This window comes from Coturnix japonica, chromosome 11 (assembly GCF_054131305.1).
Source record: "Coturnix japonica strain WE chromosome 11, WE-NBRP24, whole genome shotgun sequence".
In the NCBI taxonomy this organism is placed as follows: domain Eukaryota; kingdom Metazoa; phylum Chordata; class Aves; order Galliformes; family Phasianidae; genus Coturnix; species Coturnix japonica.
This window is the reverse complement of record NC_140673.1, coordinates 14,727,177-14,753,700: the sequence shown is the minus strand read 5'-3', so window position 1 is coordinate 14,753,700 and position 26,524 is coordinate 14,727,177. Positions and strand designations below refer to the sequence as shown.

Below are 26,524 nucleotides of genomic sequence, written 5' to 3'. Positions count from 1 at the left end.
GTAGAGCACCTCCTATCAGGAGTCTTCATCCCTCCTACACAGGACTTCAAAGAGTAATGTTATCTATCTATACTCGTGCATCATTTAGCTCTTGATAAACTAAGCAGTGTTCTTCAGTGGCAATATGAATAAGAAAAGCAATATTAGAGTAAGAAACATAAAGGGAAACAGGATGAAAATCCATCTGACAGACAGTGGTGGCTACACTGGTAGCTCCCGTGCAGTAGAAAAGCAAGCAGCAGCACTGACATTGTGATGTATTCAGTGAAATATCTGTACAATATGCCTACACAAAACTTTAGATGAAACACTCTCTTTAGAAGCTTTTGATAGTGAGAAGAGAAGTGGCTTTGCCACTACTTCTGTTTGTAAAATGAAAGCAATGCTGATTCAAGTACTCCAGGATAGGGCTGCTGATGGTGCAGTGACAGCCACACCGGTGCCACATGTTTGTTGTTTACTTCATGCTAAGGGGATTGAACTTCTTTGCTGTCATTATACCCTGGAATACAGTGAAAACCAACCTATGCCCAGTACATGCAGAAATTTCAAACCAGTGATATTTATTACCTGTGCAGATAAAGCACATTGCTGCTTGCTGTCAGTACCACTTGTGGAGCTCTAGTGAAAAGTAAAGGGCATTTGCACCCTTAGTGTCACAATGCACTCTGATAGCAGGAGCTGTAAGGGCTGTGGCACTGAGGGATGCACCTCATATCCAGGAGGAGGGCTTGTGGCACATGGAGGACTACCAGAGCTACCAGCAGCTACCAGACACACACGTGAGGCTGGAGAACAGTGCAGAGGCCAAAAGATTACTCTCTCACTAGCAATGTGCCATCGAGCCACAACATATCTAACAAACAAGACACACAGCTTGAAGAAAATGTTGTCCCTTCCAGATGACTTAAGACAAATCAGTTTTTGGAAAGGCAGTGGGTAAGGGAGTTTACATTTATTTAGTTTACATTGCTAAACAAACCCTCTTCTGCAGACTCCACTCCTGAGGCATTCCTGCCTGGGAGGGGCACAACTCAGGACTACAGACTCACAGAACTTTAGGGCTTGAAAGGAACCTCTGAAGATCCTCCAGTCCAATCCCCTGCTAAGGAAGACTGTCTATAGGGTGTTACACAGAAAAACATCCGGGTGGGTTCTGAATATCTCCAGAGTGGGTCAATCAACAACCTCTACTGGCAGCTTGTTCCAGTGCTCTATCACCCCTGAAATAAAGAAGTTTCTCCTCATGTTCAGGTTGACCTTCCTATTTTCCAGTTTGTGTCTGTTGTCCCTTATCCTGTCACTGGGCACCACAGAAGAGAGCTCATCCCATACACTAGGCACCCACTAGATATTTACAAGTATTCCCCAGATATTACAAGATCCCCCAGCCCCAGGTCTCAGCCTTTCCCCACATAGGAGATGCTCCTGGACCCTCATCATCTTTGTGGCCTTCCACTGGACTCCCTCCAGCAGTTCCCTGTCTTTCTTGAACTGAGGAGCCCAAAACTGAACACAGTACTCCAGATGTGACCTCACCAGCACAGACTACAGGGGGAGGATCACATGTCTCAATATTCTGGCAACACACTTCCTAATGCACCCCAGGGAAACCATTGACCTCTTGGACACAAGGGCAAACTGTAGCTCATGGCCAACCAGGACATCTAGGTCCTTTTCATCAGAGCTTCTCTCCAGCAGGTCAGCCCCTAACCTGCACTGATGCATGCAATTATTCCTGCCCAAGTGTAGAATTGCCATTGTTGAAGCTCACCAGGTTCCTCTCTGCACAGCTCTCCTGCCTGTCCAGGTATCAGTGAATGGTAGTGCCATCTCTGATGCATCAGCCACTCCTTCCAGCTTTGTAGAATCACAAACATGCTGAGAGCTGGGGGAACACTGATAGCTACAGCCGTCCAACCAGACTGTGCTGATCACAACCTTCTGATCTCTGCCAGCCAGCCAGTTCTCCATCCACCTCACTGTCCACTCATCTAGCCCACGCTCCCTATGCTTACCTGCAGACTTTCTTGGAGTGCTTACCCTTACACTCTACCAGTCATATGGAAAGAGCAGAATGCATACCTCAGGCAGCTGCAACAGCCCACAGAGAAAGCCAGGCTTATTTGTAACAAGATTCCACTAAGAGTACTCACAAACAGCCAAGTACTTCAGATCTCCAAACTAATTATGTAAAAACATATTTGTGGATAATATCGTTAAGCCAAATGATTTCTTCAAAGCAGCACCACAACTACACCTGGATTGTGCCTAAGCAGAAAGCACAATTTCCCATGATTTCAGCACAAAGACTTCATTACCAAATAACTGTCCTTTTTCACAGAGTCCCAAACGTATGAAAACCCCACCAAACCCAATTCTTTTAAACCAGTCCAAGGTCTGTAGTCAGGATTTATATGTTTCTTCTTACTTCAGGCACTGGTCCTGAACCTGAGAATACTGCCAACACTGTTGGCATGCCCAGGACAAGCCCCAGACTGGGCTGAGAGGGAAGAGGTCTGGAGCAGAGCCAGCTCTTTCCACATCTGAGCCACTCACCAGCCCCACAGATCATGAAAGAGGGGAGATCTGCATGCTAAAAGGCTGAGTCCTCTCAGCTGCTGCTAGTTCATTGCTTCCCATAGGCTTTAAGGACCTGGGGGTTGCTGGGATCAAGCAACACTCTGTGCAACCTCAAGTAATGCAGAAGCTGCTTCCATGGGTGTAGTTTATGTAGGAGCTGTGGCTGGCTTTGCACTTTCGTGACTTTTGTTACCCAATAAAGCAAAGCAGGATTTGCTTTCACCTGCATGCCCGTCTTCTGTTAATTGGTGACAACTGCAATCAGCCCTTCCTCAGCATGTCAGAGGGCTCTCTTACTGGGAGTCAGCGGCATTGGGAAGCACAGGCAGGCATCAAGGAAACCTGCTGCTAGTAAAACAGGGCTCCTGCCTGGTTTCATTTCAGCTACAGGGCACTACAGAAAGACAGGCCTTTGTATTAGAGCTATCTGCTACCCTGCTTCCTCCTCACTGAATATGTTTTTGCAGAGCTGTTATTTGCAGTCAGAAAACTTGCACGTTACCGACAAACACATATTACAATGAGAATATTTTATTGGACTTTGATGAGGCTGGAACTAGAAAACACTGCTGTAATCATTGAGATCCCTGCGCTGAAAGGACATACTGTTAGCTGAAGTAAATATGTTGCTCTGAATTTCTGACTTAATTGACAGAACATTTTATAGCATGAACTTCAAAATCTCATTAGGAATGTATCAGACTGAGGCCCTGTGCCTGTAACATTGTTAATACAGACGTAAAGTCAGGCCCACGCTGCGCTCATATCATTTCTTCATCAAGCAGCCAGGAGATTCCAAGTGTAATTTAATGCAATCAGTTCTAATTCTTCATGGCCATATTTAAAATCAAATTGGATTAAAAGAAATACCACCACCAAAGGGTGGCCAGGAGAGAAATCCCAGGATTTCCAGGTGATCCCAGGTCTCATCCACTCTTGGCATGCCTAAGCTGGAGAAATGAGGGGGTTGTCCTGCAGACCTCAGGGCTCAGTGAGGCTACTCACAGCAGCACAGAGCAGCTCTGCAGGTAGCACCCAGCACAGCACACGTGGCACTCACCTTTGCCACTTCAACCATCCCCACTCATCATGGAAGTACAGTTTAATTCAGCAGTTCCAGTGATGGCATTACAGAACAAAGAACAAAAGGCTCCTGCAGGTGTTCCATCCCTGCCTGCTCCACATACAGCTGCACACTGCTCATCAATCCCAGCCCTGCTCCGGTTGTGCTCACCCCTGCCTGTAATTCACACCCACACTGATTGCACTGGCAAAAGTAGACGGGGTTATCCAGATATACAACCGCATTAACTTGCCACAAGATGCTTTATGGACAGACAAGCTCATTTTCCTCAGCTGTAAGAAATTTGGAGGGAAGGAGATTGGAGTGATTACATATACAGCAGCAAATAAAGCAAACCAAGCAAGAACGCTTCACACAGATACTGTCACTCAGCTGTGAACTACCAGGGGCTGCAGTATGGGGGCACAAATCAAGCTGCCACCAGCACCCATCCCTCTCCTCAGCCATCCCATCCCAGTGGGGCACTGTTGGTGGTGGCTGAGGGCTGGCAAACACCCTGCTCCACAGCACAAAACCCCATTGACATCACTGTGTCTGTCCTTCTCCAAGTTAATGAATCATAGAATCACTGATGTTGGAAAGACCACTAAGATGGTCTAGTTCAACCACCAAGCCACCCCCGCCACGGCCACTAACCACATCCATCTGAGCTACATCTACACATTTCTTGAACACACTTCTTTGAATTTCTTCCTAATATCCAACCTGAAGCTCCCCTGGTGCAACTTAAGGCCATTGCCTCTTGTCCTGTAGCTGTTACCTGAGAGAAGTGGCCCTCACCCCTTCGCCACAACCTCCTTTCAGAGGTTGTAGAGAGCAATGAAGTCTTCCCTGAGCTTCCTCTTCTCTAGACCAAACCATCCCATTTTCTTCAGTTGCTCCCCATCATATTTGTGCTCCAAACTCTTAATCGGCTTTCTTGTCCTTCTTTGGGCACATTCCAGGTCTTTAATATCTGCTGAGTCCAGCAGCACGTGCATTAAAACATCCACCACATTGCCTGTGTACAGATGACAGAGTAAGCCTTGCAGCCTGTTAGCATGAGCTCCTCCAGTAGCCATGTGGAGTGGCCAGAGAGTTCTTCCCTTCACACCCGTTGTTATTACAGGCATTTGGGCCCTTAATAATGAAAGATTTTAATCAATTATACTGCCATTTTCCCCATGGTGTCCGGCCTAAAAATGGACCCCAGGAGCATCCATTGGGCACAGACAGTGGTTCCCCTGCAGAAGCTGACCAGTCCCTGCTGTTACACCCACACCCTTCTGCAACAAGAGGCCGTAGAATGTGGGAGATGTGAACAGCTGTTCAAATGAATGGCTCTCCTCATACAACTTCCTCCATGGAAATCTGAATTGTGGCTGAGAGCACTCCTTATATCATCAGTATAAGGAAACAAAACAAAAATGGGTCAAACAAAGCAGAAAAACAAGGGGTCAAGCCCTGAAGAACAAACTCACTCTTTTCTTTCAGCTTGGCAAACCCAAGCTGAAAGAAAAAAACCCCAAGACTTAGCAGTAAGGTGCTTGCAGGCAGCCGAGCCAGCAGCAGGCGGTTCCTTGGCAGAGGCACACAGCCATCCCTGACCTTTTTGGGCAGTGTTACAGCAGGTCATACTTTCAGATGGATGGTCTGATCTCATAGCATCCTCTGGTGTAATGAGTACAAACAAGCTTTTCTTCCATCTCCGGATCTCTTTGTTTCTCTGTTTTGCACTTTGCGAAACAGACTTCTGATGGCTGCAGGAAGAACCAGGCCTGGCAGCACACCACCTCCAGACCAATGCTCCTTGATAACCACAGGGCTCATACCAGGCAAAGGGCCGGACTGCAGCCAAAGCTGCTCCCATCCTGCTCCATGGGGCTGCCCAGCTGGGGCAGGCACAGCCCTGGGCAGAGCACGAGGCCTCGTGTAGCTCAACCCGACAGCGCACAGCTACAGCACACCAGGCCAACCACAGGAGTGCTCTGAATACAAATCACACATGATCAAGGCTCAATTTGAACACTATGTTGGTGGATATAAATATATTTTTTTTCTAAATGATCTTGTGTTAAACAACTCTTTCTCAAACAAACACCCTTTTTTCACCTGGCACGGAAGATGTTGCTTGCAGTGATGGAGCTCCCAGCTGCCTCACCTCTCACCTAATACAATGCCTTCATATTTCATTTAAACAAAACTTATCATCAACAAGTAAAGAAGGAAGATGTGTGAATGTCTAAAGCTTATGTAAATTAAGAGGCTGTGCACACAGGTCCTAAAAATAGTAGGTAATAACAGCATTTCTTCACTATACTATAATTACCGGCTCACTGTCATCCCTTCTATTCTTTGTAAGGTCACAGTTGTATTGTACAAAATTTACAGTATATTATCAGTTAAAAACATGATTACTAGCAAGCACATATTGTCTTTCTTCAGCACCAGCGATGAACATTCACATTCATGGAAAAAAGCACACAGCATGCTTTATGTGGGCAGTACACACTTAAATTTAATCATCAACTCCTGCTCTCCAGTTTTGCTATTATAACGCTATTTGCCGAGATCACACTGCACTCTTGGGATGAATTTGTCCTTAACGAAGGGACAAGGAGTTTGATATCTCACTATTATATCACTGATATATGCCTATGCAGATCTATGAAGTCTGAAGAAATACATTTGACTTATTCTAGGATGACTTCCAGGTAACAAGAAACTCTCAGTTATTGTTCTGAACAGCACAGTGAACACCTGCACATGCCACTCTGAAAGCTTTACTCACAGAGTAAGGAATAGTGAGAGAGCCTTTCCTCATATACATTCTTTTTGGCTTCCTTACCCACTAGAAGCTGACAAAAAATGCCCAGTCCATCTGGAAACTCACAGCAAAGCCTCACTAAGAGGCTGCACCACTCTTCATCAGTGAATCAAGAGCTTGAAAAAAGTTTATGAATTTCTCCAAGGATAAATGAACTTCTAAGATGAAGAAATCAAGCATCTACCTGTTGTTAGCTTGGCCAGCATGTTACTCATCAATGGACCCAAAGGTGGCACTGCAGGAAGGACAGGAGCCATGCTGGCTGCTGGTCTGCCTGTGACACCCTAACCCAGGGGACTGCCCAGGAAAACACTTCAATCCAAACAAGACCAACGACAGCAGAATTTCCTGCTTGGCTCTGAAAAGACTCTAATAATGTGCACCAGGGGAGAGGCCGAAGTCTGACAGCCTTCTCTTTCCCCCAGAGTAAAACATAAAAACACATCTCAGTGGCAAAGAGAGCACAGTTTGAAGCACATCCCCAGTTAATTATATCCAAAAGAGAAATAATAAAATAAACTATTAAATTTTAGAACTCCCTCTTTAAAGCGTTAAGCATTTTGTTACTGTGGTGCAGTTAAATTGCATGCTGGGATGTGCTCTGCATTGCTTTATGGGGACTTGAGGAAAGACTTGACACAAAATCAGGAATTCCAAGCAGATCCCATCCCATACAGACCTTCAGTACCTGGTAGATAACACAGCCATTTCTTAGCATTAACTGCTGCCCAGCAAGGTGCTCGCCAAAAAGACCCCTCTAGATCTCACGTTTCTGCAGGGCACCACATCTGCCCCAGCTCCAGGACCACACGTGCCTGGCTGGCAAGAGTGACAGTGGCATAAAGGACAACTCTACAACAGCTATCAAGGATTTGCCATGTCTTTGGAAATGAAAATCATTCCACACAGCCCTGCAGGGGTGGGCAGAAACCATCTCATTTAGGACAGCTGCCTGCTCCTGACAGCCCAGAGCCATCAAGCTGTGATTAAAAACGTCCAGAGGTGCATTTATGGACGGTTCGACCCAGCAGGTCTTTCACATCCAGAAAACAGAAATATTTTCTGTAGTTTAACAAGTTATTGAAAGGTCAATCCAGAAAATATCTGGCAATAAAAGTAGTCAGGCATTTCTATTTCATCTCCTCTGGTGAGGGCAGTGTAGCTCAGCTGGCAAAGACTTACCTCAGGCTATAGCTCACCCTGAGAGGACTCGTTCCTGCCTCACTCTTGTTATTTACGTACCACACTGCGCAACACCCACCTAGGTGCTTTAGAAATGTAAGCTGAAAAAATACCCAGCCTTCCTTAGATGCAGGAGAAAGCAGCACTTCCCAGGCTTCCAGTGTTCAAGTGATTGACAATGAGCACTCCATCAGCTGTGCTGGAGTTAGCAGATTGGCCACAGGTGATGGGAAGCCATCCTCCTTTGTAGCTTTGCTTCACGTAGGGACACCTTTTAAAATGTTTGCTCCATGCACCCAACTGCTAATGAGAGCTCACAGAGCTGGTGGTGATACTGCTATTTTGGTACAGATCACCTGCAGTATCTTTCTACCACACCTACCATCAGTTCGGGCATGAGTTCATACCAGAAATAAGTGGTTATATTGAAAAAGAAGTAACAAAGGACTCCTTTAACACAGAACTAACAGAGATGGTGGTGAAGTCGCAATACCCGGAGGTGTTCAAGAAACATGTAAATGAATCACTGAGGGACATGAGTTAGTGGGGATGGGTTGACACTTGGACTTGGTGACCATAGTGATCTTTTCCAACCTTACAGATTCTAGAGGTGCATGGAAACTCAGTGGTATCTGAGCAGTTTTGTTCCTTGCCCACTTCTTGTCCCACCCACTTTCTGTCTCCCCACCCCTGACCCTGCTGCCTTTGATGAAGCTGACACCTGAACTCAGTGTAACTCACTGGCTGCACAAGACGAGCGGCACCTGAGCCATCCACAGGACAGGACCATGACCTCCACAGCATTACAACTGCACCTGTGACATCCTGGTCCTTTCACTAAATAATCCAGGTTTTGAATCAGACAACATTTAACATTGAGCCTCTTCCCTTCTGCAAAGAAAAGTACCACACTATGTAATATAGTATATACTATAAAGTATACACTCTGAGTACTACACCAGCGAAGGTCTTGATGGGCATTCTGAACACCAGCACATCGCAGCATTTGATAGTGTGCCCACATCAGGGAAGAAAGCTGTATGGAAAACACAGCAGCCGGCAGAAGGCTGGCAGCAGCCCGAAACATCACCACTGCCACTGTGAGTGCCAGCCCAGCCCTGGACGTGGGAGGCAGGGACACAGCAAGGCACTGCTAGGGACCCTGCGGGCTGCAGGCTGGGGCTGGTGGGTGGCACCGAGCAGACAGAATGCTGCTGAGCCTTTTCCAAGCCTGTGTTTGTTGGGAAACATCAAAGCCAGCAGAATAGTAGGTGTCCCAAAATGTCTTAATTCAGAGAATTAGTGTTAACCGAGTCTGATTAGCTCCATTTATCTCTAATTAATTACCTTTACCTAATTAGACACCCTGTTTCCAGTAGACATGGAGTCAAGTAGACTAGATTATTAGTGTAGTCACTGTGCCTTTACAAAATCCTGAAATTAATGAAACGTGCAAAAGAATCCGCAGCTTTAATTGCACAGGTGTTGCCTTATGGCAAAGCTTTATCATCTGATTACACCAAGGGATTATTAGTGACTTTTTATATAGAGGATGAGCCTGTGAAATGTACCTTAGCAACAGCTCATTAGTTTAGGGTTGTTACTGTATTATTTATTACATTCAGCCTGCCCCATTATCTAGATTGATTCATGGACCTGTATTTTCCTCCCCTCTGTGCGGGAAATAAATAAGCACCGCCCGGCTCCCGCCGCCCAGCTGCAGCGAGGGGCAGCAGCACTGCTCAGCTCCCGATAGCCGCCCTTTACAATAAGGCTTTGAAGTTGATTTAAATAAAACTCTGTTTTTTTTTCCCTCCCCTCCCTCAGCAAAAGTAATCAATTCAAGCTTCTGTCAAACCGGGATGCTTTCGGCACACCAGCCAAACAGTTTGGTCCCTCTTAAATCTTTTCAGATGAATAAAAACACGGTACTATTGAAGAATGAAATACAATATATTTACATCCAAAATAATTTCTTCGGCTATAAGTCATCCTTTATGAAATCCATCAGAAATATTTCATTTTGATATTTCCCGTAACAGCTGAGTTGTTGGTTACCTCTGAAGAGGTAAACCTGAGGGCTTGGAGCTTTTGCCAGCCAGGAGAGCTGCCTGCATGGCAGAACCCAGACAAAGCCACACAGCAGCCTGTGTGCTGGAGCCACCTTCCCTCATGGAAGTCTCCCAGGCTGGGAAGGCTGCACCACTCTGACCTGCATCCTCCTCACAGCCCCCTGGGTCTGGGTCTGGCCAAACACTGCTGTGGGACCAGATTGCTGCACTGCAGCCCTGGTCCAGCAGACAGACTTGGCATATGACACTGTGGTGCATCTCTATGGTTTTTGTGGCACACATCTAAAAGACACCACCCTGCATCAATCGCCTGATATTAATGATGTCTTGGAGGCATGCTCCAAATGAAGTTCACTTGACCAGCACCTAGCTATAGGAATTGGCTGTGACACCCACCTGACACAGGCCAGATGGGACTGCTGCTCTTCCAACGTTCCACCCCAACAAACATAGGTCATAGAGGGTTCTACAAGGACAAAACTGGGATCCTGTTGCAGGGTCATGGTACAGGATCCCAGTGCCAAGTTGCCAGGGCAGCCCTGCAGCTTCTGGCCCAGTCTGCTGAGAGCAGAAGCACAGGGGATGGATGAGCACCAGCACTGGGACCTTCATTACCTTGCGCCAAGCAGTGACAGAGATGTGTAGGCAGCCCCCGGCCTCTCGCAGTGCTCCTGGTGCCATGGCCACCAACAGCTGGGACTGTGGGACAAGGCCCAGGCCCTTCTCAATGCCAGTGCTGCATTTTGAAGTAGGATCCTTCTGCACACCCCATTGATGTCCAGTTCATCAGAGCTGTGGATGCTGTCATCACCCCCACACCCACTTATCACACCCACAGGAAGCACAAACCTGAAACACAGATATTCCTGGAGCTGAGGGCTCACTCTGTCCATTGCCACTTGTACACAAAGAACTCTGACTTTGTCATCAGTAACAAAAACAGGCAGCACAGAGGAAAAAAAGCAAGAGGCATTATGTATTTATTTAAAGGACATCTGCAATTTTACTAGCAGAACAACACAAGAGAGATGCTTGTTACACTGATCACACACTGGTGGTGGGAGGCAGTCCAGCAACCCAGAGCAGACATGGGCTCTACACACACAAGGAGCCCCTCACGGGCACACACAATGGCTCTGCACAGAGCATTTCCAGAAAGGGAGGAGGAGGCCAAGGGCAGAACCCAGCACACACTGCTGCTTCTCCTACATGCCCATTTCCTATGCACAAACCATGACTGCTCTTCATTTTCCTCTGAAAAACACATGGCTGCCATTCCCACATTCCCAATCTGGAGGGATTGGCCCTGCTGTTCCTCCCTTTGTCCCCACACATTCCCTGCCTGATGAGCAGACCCTGGCACCACACACCCTGGCTGGGACAGACAGTGCTGGTCAGATGGGCAGGGCCGACACCCAGGGTCAGACACCATTCCTGCCCCAGAGCCAGACTACAATATTCAGCCCCAGATGCATAGGACAGCCTCAGAAAGTGAAAATCGATGTATGGGCACCAAGGAGATTAGAATAGGCAGGTCAGGGTCAAAGCTACTGTGCTCACAGTGCATCCAGCAGGACGAGATGGAGCAGAGCAGTGTCCCTACAGAGTGATTAGGAACCTGGCAGCCTTCAGCCCACGTTCTGCTCTGGCCACCAGGAAGAGACATGTCCACATCCGCACCGATGGTCCCCGGTGGTCCTTCTAGAGATCACACGGGTCAGTAGCTGGGGGCTCACTGTCACGGCCTGGGCTGTACCAAACCTCCCCCCGCTCCGTGGCTCCAATTACAACCCCTCTCTAAGACCCATTCGGGTATCACGGCAGCACCGGGGTTCACCCAACGCTCCATTACCCACCGCACGGTGCCCACGCACGGGGGCGGCCCTCCCCGTTTTGTGGCCGGGGAAGGAAGGGCGGCGGGCGGGGCCGGCCCGGCGGGGCGGTGGCTAATTGCCCCCGTAAATCACCGCGCAGCTCCGCGCTCCGCCGTTTATTTTTCTGACAGTAATTTAGTGCTTGCTCTTTTCCACACTTGTCACCGCGTGTTTTTCCTCACATTAGAAGCCTGTAGGAAAAGGACAGTAATTAACGGCGCAATCCATCCTGGCGGAGGCTCCTTCATCACGCAGTGATAATTGCCCCCCGTGACTGTCAGGGCCGGCTTCCCCCCCGCGCCGCCCGATTTGTCACGGCCCCGCGCCGGGGAGCAGCGCCCGGTGACCCCCCCGGACCGGTCCTGAGGATGGGGGGAGCTCACGGAGAGACCCACTCTCACCACCACCCCCAGCCCCCCGGGGGCTCAGCCGCCACAGCCGCCTCAGACGGGGCCTAATGGGACCGTCAGGGTTTTGGGCTCCATCACCGCCTCGAGAAGGGAGCAGCGGAGCCCCCGCGTCAGCTGCCACAACTGTCAGCATCTCCGTCGCCCGTCAGCGGTTGCAGCCGTACCTGCCCGCCCCGCACGGCCCGCTGCCGCACCGTCGCTCTCTGCGGAGGAGGCGGCGTCTTCGTAAAAGGCTTTTCGGTGGGAATTAGTCTGTTATAAACTATTAACGTAATTAGGAATCTCCTGCCCTCGCGGTACGGAAGGCCGGGCTCTGTGCCGGGGTCTCTCCGCCTCGCCTCCCCCCCCAGACCCTCCCTGCAATCACAGCCGCACCGTCCCCCCCCCCCCCCTTTTCTTTTTCTTTTTGCGGAGATTATATCAGTAACTGCTAAGAAGGTCACGATAAAATGAAAAGAGTAAACCGGGGCTACAGCTGGGGACTTTCCTGTTCTTTTCCTTCCCCTGATTAGCAAATCAAAGCCGCCTGAATGATTCACACTTTTCACCTGATTTTGTCCTTTTCACTAATCATGTAGCAATTTTCCCTTGACTGACAGTTTTCTTTATAATTGGCCCTGATCTAGGAGGGTTCTAATAACCAGAAAATCCCCTCTGTGGGCCCAAAGGCTCCGGCGAATCGGCGCTCCGCTTTCCCTGGGCCATCTGCGGGCCGCGGCGCGGCGATGCGAGCGGAGCGGCCTCATCTAAATGTTCAATAATGGTGTGAATATTCTATGAGGAGCGGAGTTAAGGACTGGAGGTAGCAGATTCTAATTACTGTTCATTTGCCAGAGTATCAAAGCCTAATTACTGTTCATTTTATGCTCCTGAGGAAAGGAGAAGTCAAAGCAGGGTTCCGGAGGCTCCCCCTGAGATCTCCATAAGCCTTTATCTGTCTCTCTGTTTAAATAGGTTGAGTGTTAGTATGTTAAATTACATCCTGGAAGCAAACATATTCCACAAACAAACACGATGATCCATGTTCTAAATAAAGCGGGACGGCTCCGTACTACCTGCTTCGTGCCTCGCTCTCTCCTCTCCCGATTTATCTTTTTAATGCGCGCAATAAATATCTGGGAGAGATTTCTCGAGCCCCCCCGCAGCCCTCTCCCCCCCAACAGCTCTCCCTCTCCCTTTTTAAGGCAGCGGTTCGGCTTTGAAAGGATTTTCGCACCTTCTGGGGGGAAGCTACCGGAGCCGCTATCTGCCACTTAGCTGACAATTTCTGTCACCAATTAGCAGCTAAATCAACAGCAGGGGAAAAAAATAAATAAATAAAAAATAATAATAAAAAAAAGAAAGAACTGAAAAAATAAAAATACACCAAAAAGCAGAAGGGATCCCACCGCGGGGCTGGGGTTTACGTGCGTCTCTCTCTCTCTGCCCCCATCCCCACGCGTGTTTTCCTGTCTCCCCGTTAGGGCAGCATCACCCCGCTATCAATTCACTGCGACGGAGCCGCGTGTCCCCCCCTCGCGGGGAGGGCCGATTGAATTGTCTCGCCCTTCCCTCGCAGGAGCTCTGGCAGCACTGTGCCGGCTGCCGCCGGAGCGCAGACAACAGCCTAATGAGGCGGCCGGGCTGTGCGGGCTGCGCCGTGATGAGTGCTAAATGCAAAGCCGGTGCGGCACACGCGGTTTGTTATCATTCAATCTGCTTGAAACCGCAAACCGGTCATTATCCAGCCATTATTTTAGTTGATTTACAATCGCGGTGGATGAAGCAATTGCTGTGGCTTGTTCGGTCCCCTGGCGGGGAGATGGGAACCAGCTTGTAATTTGCATTTACACGATCTGACTGAGCAGCTTATTAGATCTGGATATTTATTTTCCACTTAACCGATGTTTGATTACACTTTAATAAAGTACAAGAAAACTGTCTGGCTGCCTGCGCCTGACGGCTCCTGCCGGGCGCTTCGCTGGGATTTGGGTAATGACACGCGAGAGCCCGGGCGGGGCGTGACGTGGGGACAGCGACAAACCCGCCCGCAGCGCCCGGGGGGGTCGGGGAGGACCGGAGCCACTCGCTCGGGGTGATCCGTGGCCCGGTGTCCGGCTGAAGGGGGCGGAGTCGAGCCGGAGGGGTCCTGGCCGCGCACAGGTCGGGTCCCGCGGGTGGTACAGGTCCGTCTCCGGCCCCGCAGTGCCCGCGGAACCCCCCACCCAGGGCTGACACAGAGGCCGGGGCTGTCTCCGAGGAAGGGAAACTTCTGTCCTGTTGCGGCATTCCGTGCTGTTGGCATCGCAGAGCCAACAGAACCCCGACCACCGCCCCCCGGCTGCGCCAGGCCCTGGGATCAGCACCCAATGGATGAGCACCGTCCCGCTGCCCGCGGACGGCGTCTCGGCTGGGAACCGTTCTCAGTCCTGGGGGTCGGACAGAACGGAGACCCCGGCTGGCACCTGGGCGGGGCAACACGGCTCGGGGGCTCACATATGTACCCCGGGCAGTTCCGGGGTAACACAGCGTGTCATGGAGCTGGGGTTGGCTGCCAGAGCGAAGTACTCAGGCAGGGGCCAAACTGCCACTCCTGACATCCCCGAGATGAGGGCCCTGCCTACAGGACGCGTTGTTCTCAAGCTGCTTTTTTAGGTTCTAGGTGTCCTGCTTACCCAGGAATAACAACCTTCCCATACGGAGTGTCAGTTTGCTGAAGAGCTTAAGTTAATTGCTGAAGGCCCTGAATGTATTGCCAGGTATCAAAACGATTGGACTCGATGCACTGGGAGCTGGGAAGATGCGGGGCCGTGAGAGGCAGGAGAACAAGTGGATGGTTGTCACGTCCCCTCTGGCCCGAGGACACGTTCATTCGTTCGCTCGCTGCCCACCCAGGGCCACGGGCTCAGGCCTGGAGGGGCCGCGGTAACGCCGAGGGCCGCCCGCCCCGTCGGAGCGCCCGGGGCTCTCGGCCTTCACCCCGTGCCGCTCCCGGCCGAGCCGCCTGGATGGACACGTACGATCCATCCTAAGGGCGTCTCCTCTTCGGGCTGTTCCCAAACCCAGCGCCGGGCGGCCCGCTGCAACGCGCTCGGGTACGGGCACCGGGATCCAGGGCCGGGCTGGAGAACAGAGACAAAGACAAAACGATGGCAACAATTAGAGCGGAGTTGGGCGTTAATATGTGCGCCCGCGCAGCACGATACGAGGGGCTCGGCTTCGGAAAGGGGGCGGCCGTTCTCCCCCATTAACAGAACTTAGTTCTGCCGTTGGTTCTCTTTAAGGGGCGTCCGGAGTGAATTGTTTCTTTTGTTTACGACCGAGCCGGCGAGCCCGGTAATCTCATGTTTTATCTCCCCACCATATGGAAAAGCCATTTATCGCGGCCAATCACGGGGAGGCGAAGAAAACCCCATTTTATGGAAAGGTATATATCACAAGTTTGTTCATCATTAAAGATATGATTACCGGTGAAAACCCTCCGAAAGTGGCACATTTATGAGTCCGGGAACAGATGGGGACATCCATTTTCCTTGCAAATACTTTTGAAATTGCTCTACTGGTAGCAGTATAAAAATGATATACAGACGCCAGCGCCGACGGAGCCGGGACAGGGGCTGCAGATTTACGCAGGAGCGCTCCGCACGCGGCCGCCAGCGCTGATGGATGCGCTGCGCACGGCGGGACGGGGCGGTGGGGGCAGCGCCGGGGCCGGGGACCCCCGAGCCGGTAACAGCCCCGCACGGCGCTGCGTGACCTGGCGGGGGCGGAGGGAGGGAGGGAATGAGGAAAGGAGGGAGGTGGGAGCAGCGTGCACAGAAGGAGCCGAGCTGAGGTCGGTTTGGGGCAACGGGCGCCGCCGCCTTTTCCACCCCGAGCCTCAGCAAAGCCGCTCGGCCCCGATTGTCATTATCATATTGATTAAGTTCATCAGAGAGCGATTTGGGGTTTAACGGCAGCGGATCGGGAAGGAGAGAGAAGGGCGATCTAAGGAAAGCGCAGCATTCCTGCCGCGGGGACGCTTCCCCGTTCCAGTTCATTGAGGGAGTTGATTAAGTTTAAATGAAGCAGACACCGGATAAAAGGGGGGGGATTGACCACTGGGCCGCGCCTGAAAGGGCCCCGAGCCCCGCAGAAAGGCGAGATCTGCTAAATGCTCTAATCTTCAATCACATCTTACATCAATACAGACAAAGTTTGGTAATGAGAGATTCAATGAAGCATGCGGGAGAGAGAATTAATCCTCTTGGTCTAAACTGGGTTCAACTTTGAAGCCCGCTCCGAAGGAAAGACAGTTATCTAAATGCTAAATAAGAAACTTATTGTACTTTTCATGGCATGCTAATCTTCGCTCTACTCCATCTCCGTTATTTGTATGCCCATAGATGGCAGTTGTCATGGTGATTATATCAAGCCACTTCGGTGCTGATGGCTGCGAGCAACTGGGGCCTTCCCGCAGCCCGCAGCCGGGTCCCGGCCCTGCAGCGCTGCCCGGGGAGTTACGGAGCACCCCCTCCACCCCGTAGCACGGTTCCAAGCCCTCCACTCTCGCCTCTCTGCACCGTTCCCCCCCCCTCCACGGTCACCCAAACCCGAACGCTCCGTGTAGAGGTGGGGTTTTTTTTTGTTTGTTTTATTTTTTGGAGCTCGCCTTGATGAGCTTTTGATGTAACAAATCAAACACTCGCCAGGAGGTGGATAATTGGGAGTGTGATCTCCCCTTCTCGTGCACTCACAGCGCTTTGCTCCGCCGCTGCCGCGTACGGGGCGATGGCTGCGGCCGTGGGTGCGGGAAGGGCCCCCCCAGCGGAACCATCGGCGGCACCGCGCCTTGATGCGTCCTACACCAACCGCCAAAGGAAGGGAGGATTAGGGCCCCCCCTGCTCCGTGAGCCCTTTAGGGGCCGGGAGCTGCCCCTATACCCCGTCAGCACTTATGAAAAGCTTAAAAAGTAATAAAGGGGGGGGAGAGGAGGGGAGGGGGAACCCGGGAGAAAGTAACGTGTATCACTCTTATTAAAGGAGCAGCGCGCTGGGCTGTGAACTTGAATAACGGTTTGAACTTTAATTTGTTCATTAACAGGATTTGCCCCTGACTGCGAGTGTTATTACTTCTCCTAATAGAGAGGTGCAAATGCGACGTCTCAATGAAAGGGCCCGGCGAGAAGTTAAACGAGCCGCAGCCGCGGGGCCCCGTGCGAGAGCGGAGCGGCACCAACCCGGAGCGGCTCGGGGACGTGGAGCTGCGGAGCGCCGCATCGTAACGAGCCCCGCTCCGCTCCCGGCGGAAGATGCTGTGACCGCTCCGCCGTCCGGCAGTTGCCGCGGCCCGGCTGTCACTTCTCCCTCTCCCGTATCTGTCAGCAGCTCTTCCAGCCCCGCTTGTCATCCCTCAGCGGGAAGGCGCAGCCGGGCCGCAATTAACTACACGGATCCAGGCGCTGCGAGCGACATCTCACCCCGCGTCCCGAGCTGGAAGGGCCGCCGCGTCACCCGTCCGATGGACTTGGAGTGCGCAGCTTGCGTTCTTCCCCTCCATTCTCCAACGCGTCTGTGAAGGGGCAAAGAGGATCAAGGGCGGCTCCGCGGCAGCGCACGGAGCGGGCGGAGCTGCGGGACGGAGCGGGAACGAACCCCGCGGGATGCGGGCGCTGCCCCGCAGCTCCGTGCCCACCTCACCGACACCGCGCCCGGGGGGCAGCTACAGCGCTTGTGAATAAATACACTGTATTCTATAGGTCCAAACATTTACTTTTTGCTTTGTTTTTTCGTTTGCTTGCTTGTTTGTTTTTGCTTTCTCCTCCCCCCCCTCCTCCCCCATCATCATTAAATTCATTAAGAATAAGGAGGAAAAGACACCATCAAATTGGCATCCAGAAGGAAAAAAAAATCGTATTACTTACGAAGTACATTAATTTCTTCGACTACACTTGTCCGTCCCAGCGGGCCCATCAGCGCTGTCCCGAAGGGGGGGGAGGGCGGGGGGTGAGCGCTGCTGCAAAAGCAGGAAGGTTCAGTTCAGTGCAACCGTGACAAACGCGGCCTGGGCCTGAGCAGGAGGTGGGAGGGTGAGAGCCGGGAAGGGAACAGCAGTTTCAGTGCTTTAACCCATCAGTACGAACACACCGACACGGACATTAAAAGAGAATCTCTAACCTCGCCTGGACCCAAGGGGGGCGACCTCTCCTCCCTCTGCTCCCGGAACCCGAAAGGAGCGAGGACAGAGCAGGAGTAGCGGCGGGGCACCCCAGAGCCTCAATCCCAGCTGTCTTCTTGCACCCACCCCCCTGGGGTCAGCGTCCCCACAGCTCCGCACCGGCAGCAGGACGGCCACCTCCAGGCGTCCCCGAAGCAGACCCACGGCCTTCTCCCCACGCAGGAAAACGTCCCTGCAAGGTCCGCTAAGCACTGCCGCGTGCGGGCTGTATTTGACTAATTAATAGCAAGTGTCCTTAGATGGCCACCCCGCTGCCCAGCGCCCTCAGAGCCCTCGCCCGGCCCGTTCTGCGTGGCTCCCCCATTCCGGCCTCCGGAGATCACGCTGCGAAGGGACTGGGCAGAGCACAGCCGGACACCACCAGGGAGGGCACCGACTCCCAGAGAGGACCCGCCTGACCGCAGCCCGGAGCTGGTGCCTCCTGCGGCATCGCACCGTAGCCCGCCCAGAGCCGCGGGCAGCCTCCCAGGGGAGCGGGACGGGGGTCGCGGGAAGGGGAAGGTACCGGCGGACAGCAGCCCGGAGTCCCGAAGGAGTCGCCCGGCAGGCGGCAGCCCACAGGGGCCAGAGATGGTAAGAAACGAAGAGGGGGGCTTCGCCCGGCGCCTGCAGCCAACCTCCACCCCCTCCCACCTTCAAAACAGCGCGAACTGCGCTTTCAACGCAATGTGGCAGATCAGTCCTACGCATCTGCGACCGTGTAATTCACGCAGTTCGCCCGGCACACGGATGGGTCCCGAGGTCTCCGCGCTCCCCTTTGGCTGCAGCCCGCCCGGAGCCGCCCCGTGCCCGGCGCTGCCGTTCCAGCACCTCCGCCAGGCCGTACCTACGCGCTCGGCGGTGCGGCTGGAGCCGCTTCGTGACGCGGTCCGGAGTGAACGTCTCGGTGCGCAGGAACGAACGGCCGGAGCCTTACAGCACAGACAGCCCGGGGTTGCGGCGAGAAGCATCGATGCGGATTTCAGCTTAGAGCACCTGTATTTCGACGGCGGTGCAATCACACCGCACGTTTAAACCATAAGGCCGTTTACCTTCAGTAGATTAAAAACAACGGTACTGATTAAAAAGAAGCGTTTTGGCAGCATCCCTTTGAAGCGTTTCCCAGCGAAACGCCCCCGATTCAACTTTGTGCCGGCAGCGATTGACGCTCTCGCTCCCCCACCCCACCCCGAGCCCCGCGGTGCCTCCACCGCCCCGGGATTCCCTGGTTACCTGGGGTCGGCACAGCAGGGCCGGGCTCGGGAGCTCCTCTCGCTGCTTTATTTCTCTCTAGAAGACGGCGAGGCGACGGCTGCGTTTCCCCCCCCCGTCGTTTTTCGTGTCCCGCGGCGCGGAGCGAGAAACATAAAAACGAATAAACAAGCATTAAAAATAATGTAATAGTAATGACAAACACCGTTATCGGCTCTCGGGACGGCGGCTTCAGCGCGGTGCGGTGCCGGCAGGGCACGGAGCAGCTCGGCACCTCGGGGCAGCGGAGCGCTGGGATCCGGCCCTGCCGCCTCCGCGCGGTTGCGGCGCCCCCTGGCGGCCGAGGAGGGCGCTGCGCCGCCTCCGCCATATCGGGGTCTCGGCTGTGCCGGACGGAGCCGCTTCGTCCCGCCCGCGGAATCATCATCATCATCATCATCCGGAGCCCGATTGGAAATAGTGATTATCTAATCACGCCACGCCGCGGAGCGTAACTTGTCTGCCCAATTAGCTAGGACAATTATTAAAATGCGGCGGCCTAATTACGTCTCAATTTAATGCTGGCAAACCCGCGCGCAGAGCGGTAATTAAAATCCTCTCCTTGGCTCTGCCTTTAGGGCAGGGGTTGATGAGGACCTGTCAGGGGCTGCGCCGAGCCGAGGCAGCCAGGCGTGTTGTGCAACATGACCCCGCATTGTTAAGTGTGTCAACACATTAACCTGAATTCCCTTCAGCCCCATAATCACGTTCGGTGGGAGGAAGAAAGGAGCTAAAACATGAAGCATTTTATTAAAAAAACATAAATTCTTTTTAATTAATGCTGTAAGAGATCTGACGCGTTCCGAGCCACGGAGCGCTGCGAGTCATGTCGGGCTGGTGCTCCTAATTACAGCGGGAAGGTTCGCTCAGCCCCCGTACAAACGCTTCCCTCGCCCCTCTCTTACCGAAACGGGCTTTCTGTGGGGCGGTGTGTTTGCTAAAAGGCAGCAGTTGGCTCCCAGTGATAGAGCTGATTACCAGCTTTGTGTTTGATGATGGAACACAGCGAATATTGACTTCCAGAGAATCAAACGGAGGACTGGAGGCGTAAATAAAGCGGTCAGGATTTAACACTTGAAAGGAGCTCATAAAGTTGAAAATTAAAAATCATAATATTGGGATAATTTCTAAATATTTATTTTTGCTCGGTGCTTTACGCTGGCTCAGAAGTCAGCATTAAACCGCAGCCCAATGAGGAATCAAGGCCTGTCCAGCATGGCAGTGGTGCTCCCCTCAGTGCATCCCTTTGGGACTGGAACACGGTGGATGAGCCCTCCCCATGCATGTGCCCCCACCCTGGTGGTGCCCCTCCGAGCCCCCCGGCTGGTGGGCCGAGGCACAGAGCTGCACTGAGGCTCGTTCTCGTGGCTGTCAGCACGCCTTCCTCCTGTCAGCAGCAATTGACTGGTCAGGTTCATCCCTGCACAGCACCCATAACAGCTCATTGACAGACCGGTGACCCAGCCGGACCCGATAATGGAAAACTATTGATTTCTCTGGGCTCGGTGGATCTACAGTAAGTGCCCAGTATAATGTCATCAACTGTCTTAGACTCCAATTGAGACGAAGCACCCAAGGCATGCTGCCTGTCCTGGCTACAGGCTTGCAAAAATATCAAATCCAAGCAAACATCAAGGTGGCCTTTCCCAGATTCCCCCTAATAAGCAGCAACTGGTGCCTAATAAGGGACCCCCTAATGAGCAGTTAGTGCCTGTGTCATTGCCAAGAAGCCACAGCCCAGGAGTTCTGGGGGCCCTGTCTGCCCGTTCCATCATAGTAGCCCATGTTCTGCATTGCTTGGTCCCTAGGCTCATACAGGGAAGCAATGCCACCCTTCCCACATGGACCATCCCACCTGGGGTCAATGAGCTCCACCCACTGCTGGATTCCCACACAGTGGGAAGCCATTGGGACAACCTGGCACAAGGCCTCTGGACCCGCAGGCAGGGATGGACACTGTGGTGACACCAGCACATACTGGGGATGTTGTATCAGGCCCCACAGCTCTTCTTGGGGCTCAGAGCCTTCCGAGCTCAGTGAGGCCTGCTCTCCGGGAGGGAGGAGGGAACTGAGACAGCCCTGTCAGATGACAGCATGCATTTAACTCAAGCTCCAGCCCTGGTGGAGACTGGAACAGCTCTGTGATCCTGGCAAAAAACTCAAGTGACCTTGGGGAAGTATTTATTCTAATGGTGAACAACGGGTCAGTTTGATCACACAAACACCAGCTCTATCTTCAGTGAATTTTCAGCACTTGTGACTGCCTGCTCCGTGCTTCTCCCACACCCTCGTGCCATGGCTCTGCCCACCTCAGGCACACATGTGGCCCACGTCTCTACAGTGTGCTGCATGAACACAGCAAGGGAAGTGCTGGCATGCATTGCCCAAACATGACTGCAGCCGCACACGTTTGGTTCCCACATACGTTCCTTTCCTACACGCTTGGCACTGCACGGCCTGGGCTCCCAGCATCACGAGCTCGGGGGGATGCTCAGAACCAAGCTGCTCATCTGCGGAGCCTCAGGGGCTTTCAGCCCCCTCCTGCCCACTCACTGGCCTCCAAATCCCGTGCCAAGCAGAGCGGAGATAACACCTACACACTGCGCCCTTCCTCGGCACAAAGAACGCGCTCAGACCCTTGGACAGCTCCTGAGGCAGGGATTATGCTCTATAGCGTTACTGTTGTCATATTTTCCCTGCTGTAATGTTCCAAGCACATTTATGCCATCTATAAGATGAAATTAACAGACATATTGGAATCCACAGTGGCACAAAGAAGGGAGTATTAGAATAACTGTGTACATTTGCTCCCGCCAGCTGTGCTGGCTGCAGCGAGCCGTTCCCAGTCAGCAGTGAGCCATACCCATAAATCACAGCCCTGCACATGGCAGAGCCAGGTACTGCCCCAAGCCCCTTCCCAGCTTTGCTGCACAGCACCCAGCCCGGCCCCAGCTTGCCTTCCTCACGCACTGTGCCAGGCTGCTGCCTCACCCAGCCACAAAGGAAGCCCATCAACACAGCTTCCCTGCAAGCACTTGCCAATATGGGCCACTGGAAGGCTTGCACCAAAGCTCAGTGCTTCCTGGGTGGTTATTTACCACAATTCCAAAGGTATTTGCAATGGGATCAGCTGGCCTAGGGTTCAGTAAAGGGCATAAAAGGAACATCGATTTCCACTTTTTGTTTTGTTTTGTTTAAACCAAGCTGCTCCTGAGTCAGTGTAAGTGTATAAACGCATACTCTGCAGTGGTCAGTATTGCAACTGTGTGTCCATGCACACCCAGAACCTCACACCTATTCCCAGCGACCAGCCCATCTGGCAGCCCTGCCCATGCAGGGTTTGGCCCTGGGAGGGCACTGCCCAGCAACCCAGGCTGTCCTCTGACAAAGCCCAAATGGCAGTTCTTAACATTTACAATTACGTTTGTGCAAATAATTGATTGTCCACTGAGAAACTGAACGAAACAAACAAATAACAAAAAAAAAAAAAAAAAAAAAAAATAAAAAAATGCAGAAACACATTCAGATCCTCTTGAAATTACACTTCCCGGTATTCTTTGCTAGCACAAAACCTGTGTACATTTTGCATTGAAGAAGGTGCTTTGTTTCAGCCCAAATACTGCAACCTGGGGCACTTGCAACAGGAAATATATATATATAATGTGTGTGTGTGTGTATCAAAAGAAATAAACAAAAAACACACCAAGGGAAGAAGAGGCTGGATTCACCACAGCTGCTGTCATTCCCCTTTTGTCCGCTAACCCAGCAATTAGGGCACTGACCCGGGACACAGGAGATCCGTGCTCAGCCCCTCGCCGCCTGGAGGCACGCAGCCCTGCAGCTGCTGGCACACAGCCGGGGTAGCTCCCCTCGGTCTCCCAGTGGCTCCGCTCCTTGCCAGGCGCCTGGTGCCTCGGCACATGGCGGTGCTCACGGTGCATCTCCTCCACACATGGCCCAGTTGGTGCTGTACGTGGCCACTGATCCCCTAAGGCAGAAATGGAGCCCTCCTTTGTGGGCACACATCACAGTGCGTGGGTTTTTCCCCAGTAAATGAGCAATGGAGGTAAACCAGTCCTTTGGTTCAGACAAATACTGTATTTCTCTAAACCTATATCTCTTCCCACCTTCCTAACCACACTTTGCTACTATCTCAGTTATTCCCTCAATCCACTTTTGCCTATCATATATTTTTTGTGATGTTAGGAGACATGGATGCTAAGAGGAGCTCCTTAATGTGCAGTTGCTCCTTTCTTGTTACCTTCTCGGTCCCTCCTAAGAGCAAGCAGCTCATGAGCAGCAGGCTCCAGCCCAGCACCGAGCTGTGAGTGCAGAGCTGACCGCCCAACTAGAGCTCTGCAGGAAGGTCCCCACACAGCATCTCACACACTGCTTTCATCTCAGCAATGAAAGCAACTGAGATCCTTATTTATTTATTTGTTTGTTTGTATTTGGAAAATGTGACATTTCAGCAGTGATTTTTAAGTTACCTACATCGCTTTAATCACTAATATTTGAAATTATTTCCTGCCATGCACTTCAATATAAAAAAGAAAGTCCTACTTTATGCAATTATTGTATTTTTTTTCCCTAGAAGGTAAACACACTGCATGGCGTTGCTTGTGGGCAGACTCTGATGGCTGAGCAGAGCTCTATCATTTCTCAGCATCTGATCACCCTTTCTTGCAGACCCTCAGGGGATTCCCTGGGCAAAGCCATTGCTGTGAAGGGGCCTCGCCTGCCTGAGCTCGAGGAGCGCTGCTCTGTGAGGAGCATTAAACCCCCGTGCTTCCATTGCTCTGCAGGGCCCTCTGGCACAGCGGATTTACAGAATAACAAAGCAGGGCTTCGGGCCTTTTATTCTCATATGCCAGTAACATCGTTCGCCTACCATGCTCCCATGCTCTGCACACTGTGTCATTTAGGGCATCTACCTCCTGGCAGCTAACAGTCTCAAAAGCAGTAAATGCAGTAAATCTTCTGATTCTGTCCTCTCACAGGAGGTAAATCAGAAGCAGGACCAGCTGACAGCAACCCCATGACAGCTACCATGTCTCTCCAGCAACTGCCAACCAGTCTGCCATGCTTTTCAGTGCTGAGTCCCACTCTGGTTATTTTTATTTATTTGCAGTACCAGGAAGGGTCTTCAAATGAGCGGCCCAGTATCCAAAGCTGCTGAAAAACTTCAGTCACCAGAGTTAAGAGTTGAAAATGCAGCTGAAGGGAAGCATAAGGTGCTAGTGCTTCCATGGATCAGTGAAAATCCCTTTTATATATTAAAACTCCCCTAATTCTAGCCCCACACTCTTAATTCAGCCTTCCTCAGAGCACCAGGTACTCTAATGACATCATTCTGGTCTGCACTGCCCTGTCTGACATGGCTCTATCTGGAGGAAGATGCAGTACATGACTGACTGACTGCACCACCTTCTTGGCTTTCATTTCCCAGTCTATAACATACATTGCCTTTGTTGTTGTTGAGAGACAACAACTTACTAAGGTTCCCCCATTTACAGGAGCTGCAGATGCACTGCTCAGCCTTCCCCAGGCACAGTTAATCACTGGTACTATTTGTTTACACAACATACAGTCCTGAAGTATCAACACATCTTTCTGGAAGATGCCAGGTGTCAGCACTGCACTTCACATTTCTTATTCTCCAGCAGTACCTCCCCAGCAGCTCAGCCCAAGGAAGGGACACATCACTACCCCTGTGGCAGCCATTTCTGAGCAGTGTTTGTACAGCAGGCATGGTCTCCTCTTGCCTATTCACTCCCAGCACCGACCTGGTCAGAGGCTGTGGGGACCCCATCCAGCCTGACCTTGAGTGTCTCCAGGGACAGTGCACCCACCATCTTTCTGAGCATTCCAGAACTAGGGCAGCAGATGTACACCTCATGCTGAGACAGGGAAACTCAGCCTGCTTGGGTACTGATGGTGTCTGACATCAGGGAGACTAGATGAGCAAATACTATAGTAACTGCTACTAATTACTCAACACAAACACTGCAGGGGCAATGAAAAACCAGGGCTTTCTCCTCTTCTCCCCACCCAACATTATATTATGCACAAGCTATGAGCTATGCCATCATGCATGTTACAAGAGCCCACAGATTGATGCTTGCCTGCAGCTCACACTGTGTGCACATGGGGTGCTGCTGTTCAGGCACTGCCGAGATGCCTGCACACATACAACTGAAATCACAGTTTAATTTCCTAAGAATTTCTTATCTGCCATACTCATCATTTATCAGTAAAACAAAGATCTCCAATGTCTTTGCCAGTCTTTGGCACGTATCCTTTTCCCTTTGCTCACAGAAGCCAACAAGCTGCTTGTTCGCAAAAATCATTCAAGCAGATGCTCCATATTCCCAATATTGTCTTTGGAAAGGCTGCCAGCAGTTAAAAACCAAAAAGGCAACAGCTCACCTGTATGCAGGCAACACAGAAACATGGTGCCAAGTGTTCAATACCAAACACTAGAAACCTCCAGGGCCTTCAGGTTTGAACTGCACAGGTTTGGGTTTCTGCTCTGCATAGCATCTCTTCCAAAGCCACTTTAAGATGTCCAATCTCCCCTTGGCTCCATGTAGCACCTCCCTGAGCAGTGCATTGAAAAGACACACCTGAGAACACTGAGCAGCACTGTGTGTGTGTTCACACCAATGAGAGCCTGCAGGGCTTGCCTCAAAAAGCTTCAGCATCAGTGGCCTGTGGTAAAATCCTATAGAACAAGAAACAAATAAAGGGAAAACATGGACATAAACAAAAATCTTATTAGACAAGTTAGGAATGAAGGTAACACGAAGGGTCTGGTGGGTGGCCTCCCCAGGGAACCACAGGCGTGATTCACAGCTGCTCTGAGCTAGGTGTACTTCATCAGATGTTTAAGCACGCAGAGGTTGGGAGCTCCCAACAGACTTCAAGTGGCAGACCATTGATACGGAGGAAAAATCACTTGTTTCATGGTACGGGTCTCCAAGACCAACACACAGACACCAGCTCCTGCCCCACCTGTTGGCATTTCAGGTACAGCCAGTGATGCCCTCCTTGCCTCACTACTCAGCTGCTCAGGAAAGCAGACCCA

At 51.7% G+C, this 26,524-nt stretch overlaps 1 protein-coding gene across 11 annotated transcripts; it reads right to left on the bottom strand.

Annotated features, from left to right (window-relative positions):
* Positions 1-12,425: 12,425 nt before the first annotated feature.
* LOC146759026 (uncharacterized) lies at positions 12,426-26,319 on the bottom strand. 11 transcript variants are annotated; one of them, XM_085511390.1, is made up of 5 exons: positions 19,420-26,319; positions 19,034-19,141; positions 17,894-18,039; positions 17,450-17,541; positions 12,426-15,112 (listed from the first exon to the last, which is right to left on the bottom strand). In XM_085511390.1, the coding sequence occupies exons 1-3, from the start codon at positions 19,835-19,837 to the stop codon at positions 17,942-17,944; spliced, it is 624 nt and encodes a 207-aa protein (XP_085367516.1). In that variant the 5' UTR covers positions 19,838-26,319; the 3' UTR covers positions 12,426-15,112; positions 17,450-17,541; positions 17,894-17,941. The 11 variants fall into 11 exon arrangements, with proteins under 11 accessions (XP_085367516.1, XP_085367524.1, XP_085367523.1 ...); XM_085511398.1 differs by lacking the exon at positions 17,450-17,541 and having other exon boundaries at positions 19,034-19,238; XM_085511397.1 differs by lacking the exon at positions 17,450-17,541 and having other exon boundaries at positions 17,894-17,985; positions 19,034-19,238.
* Between the last annotated feature and the right edge of the window lie 205 nt (positions 26,320-26,524).

Excerpts from the sequence above, each read along its gene's own strand:
- LOC146759026 (XM_085511388.1), bottom strand. The coding sequence starts at position 19,837 with ATGATGATGATGATGATGATTCCGCGGGCGGGACGAAGCGGCTCCGTC. Across the intron at positions 19,142-19,419 it reads CCCTGCTGTGCCGACCCCAG|CCCCGGGCTGTCTGTGCTGT; the intron begins GTAACCAGGGAA and ends TTCTCGCCGCAA.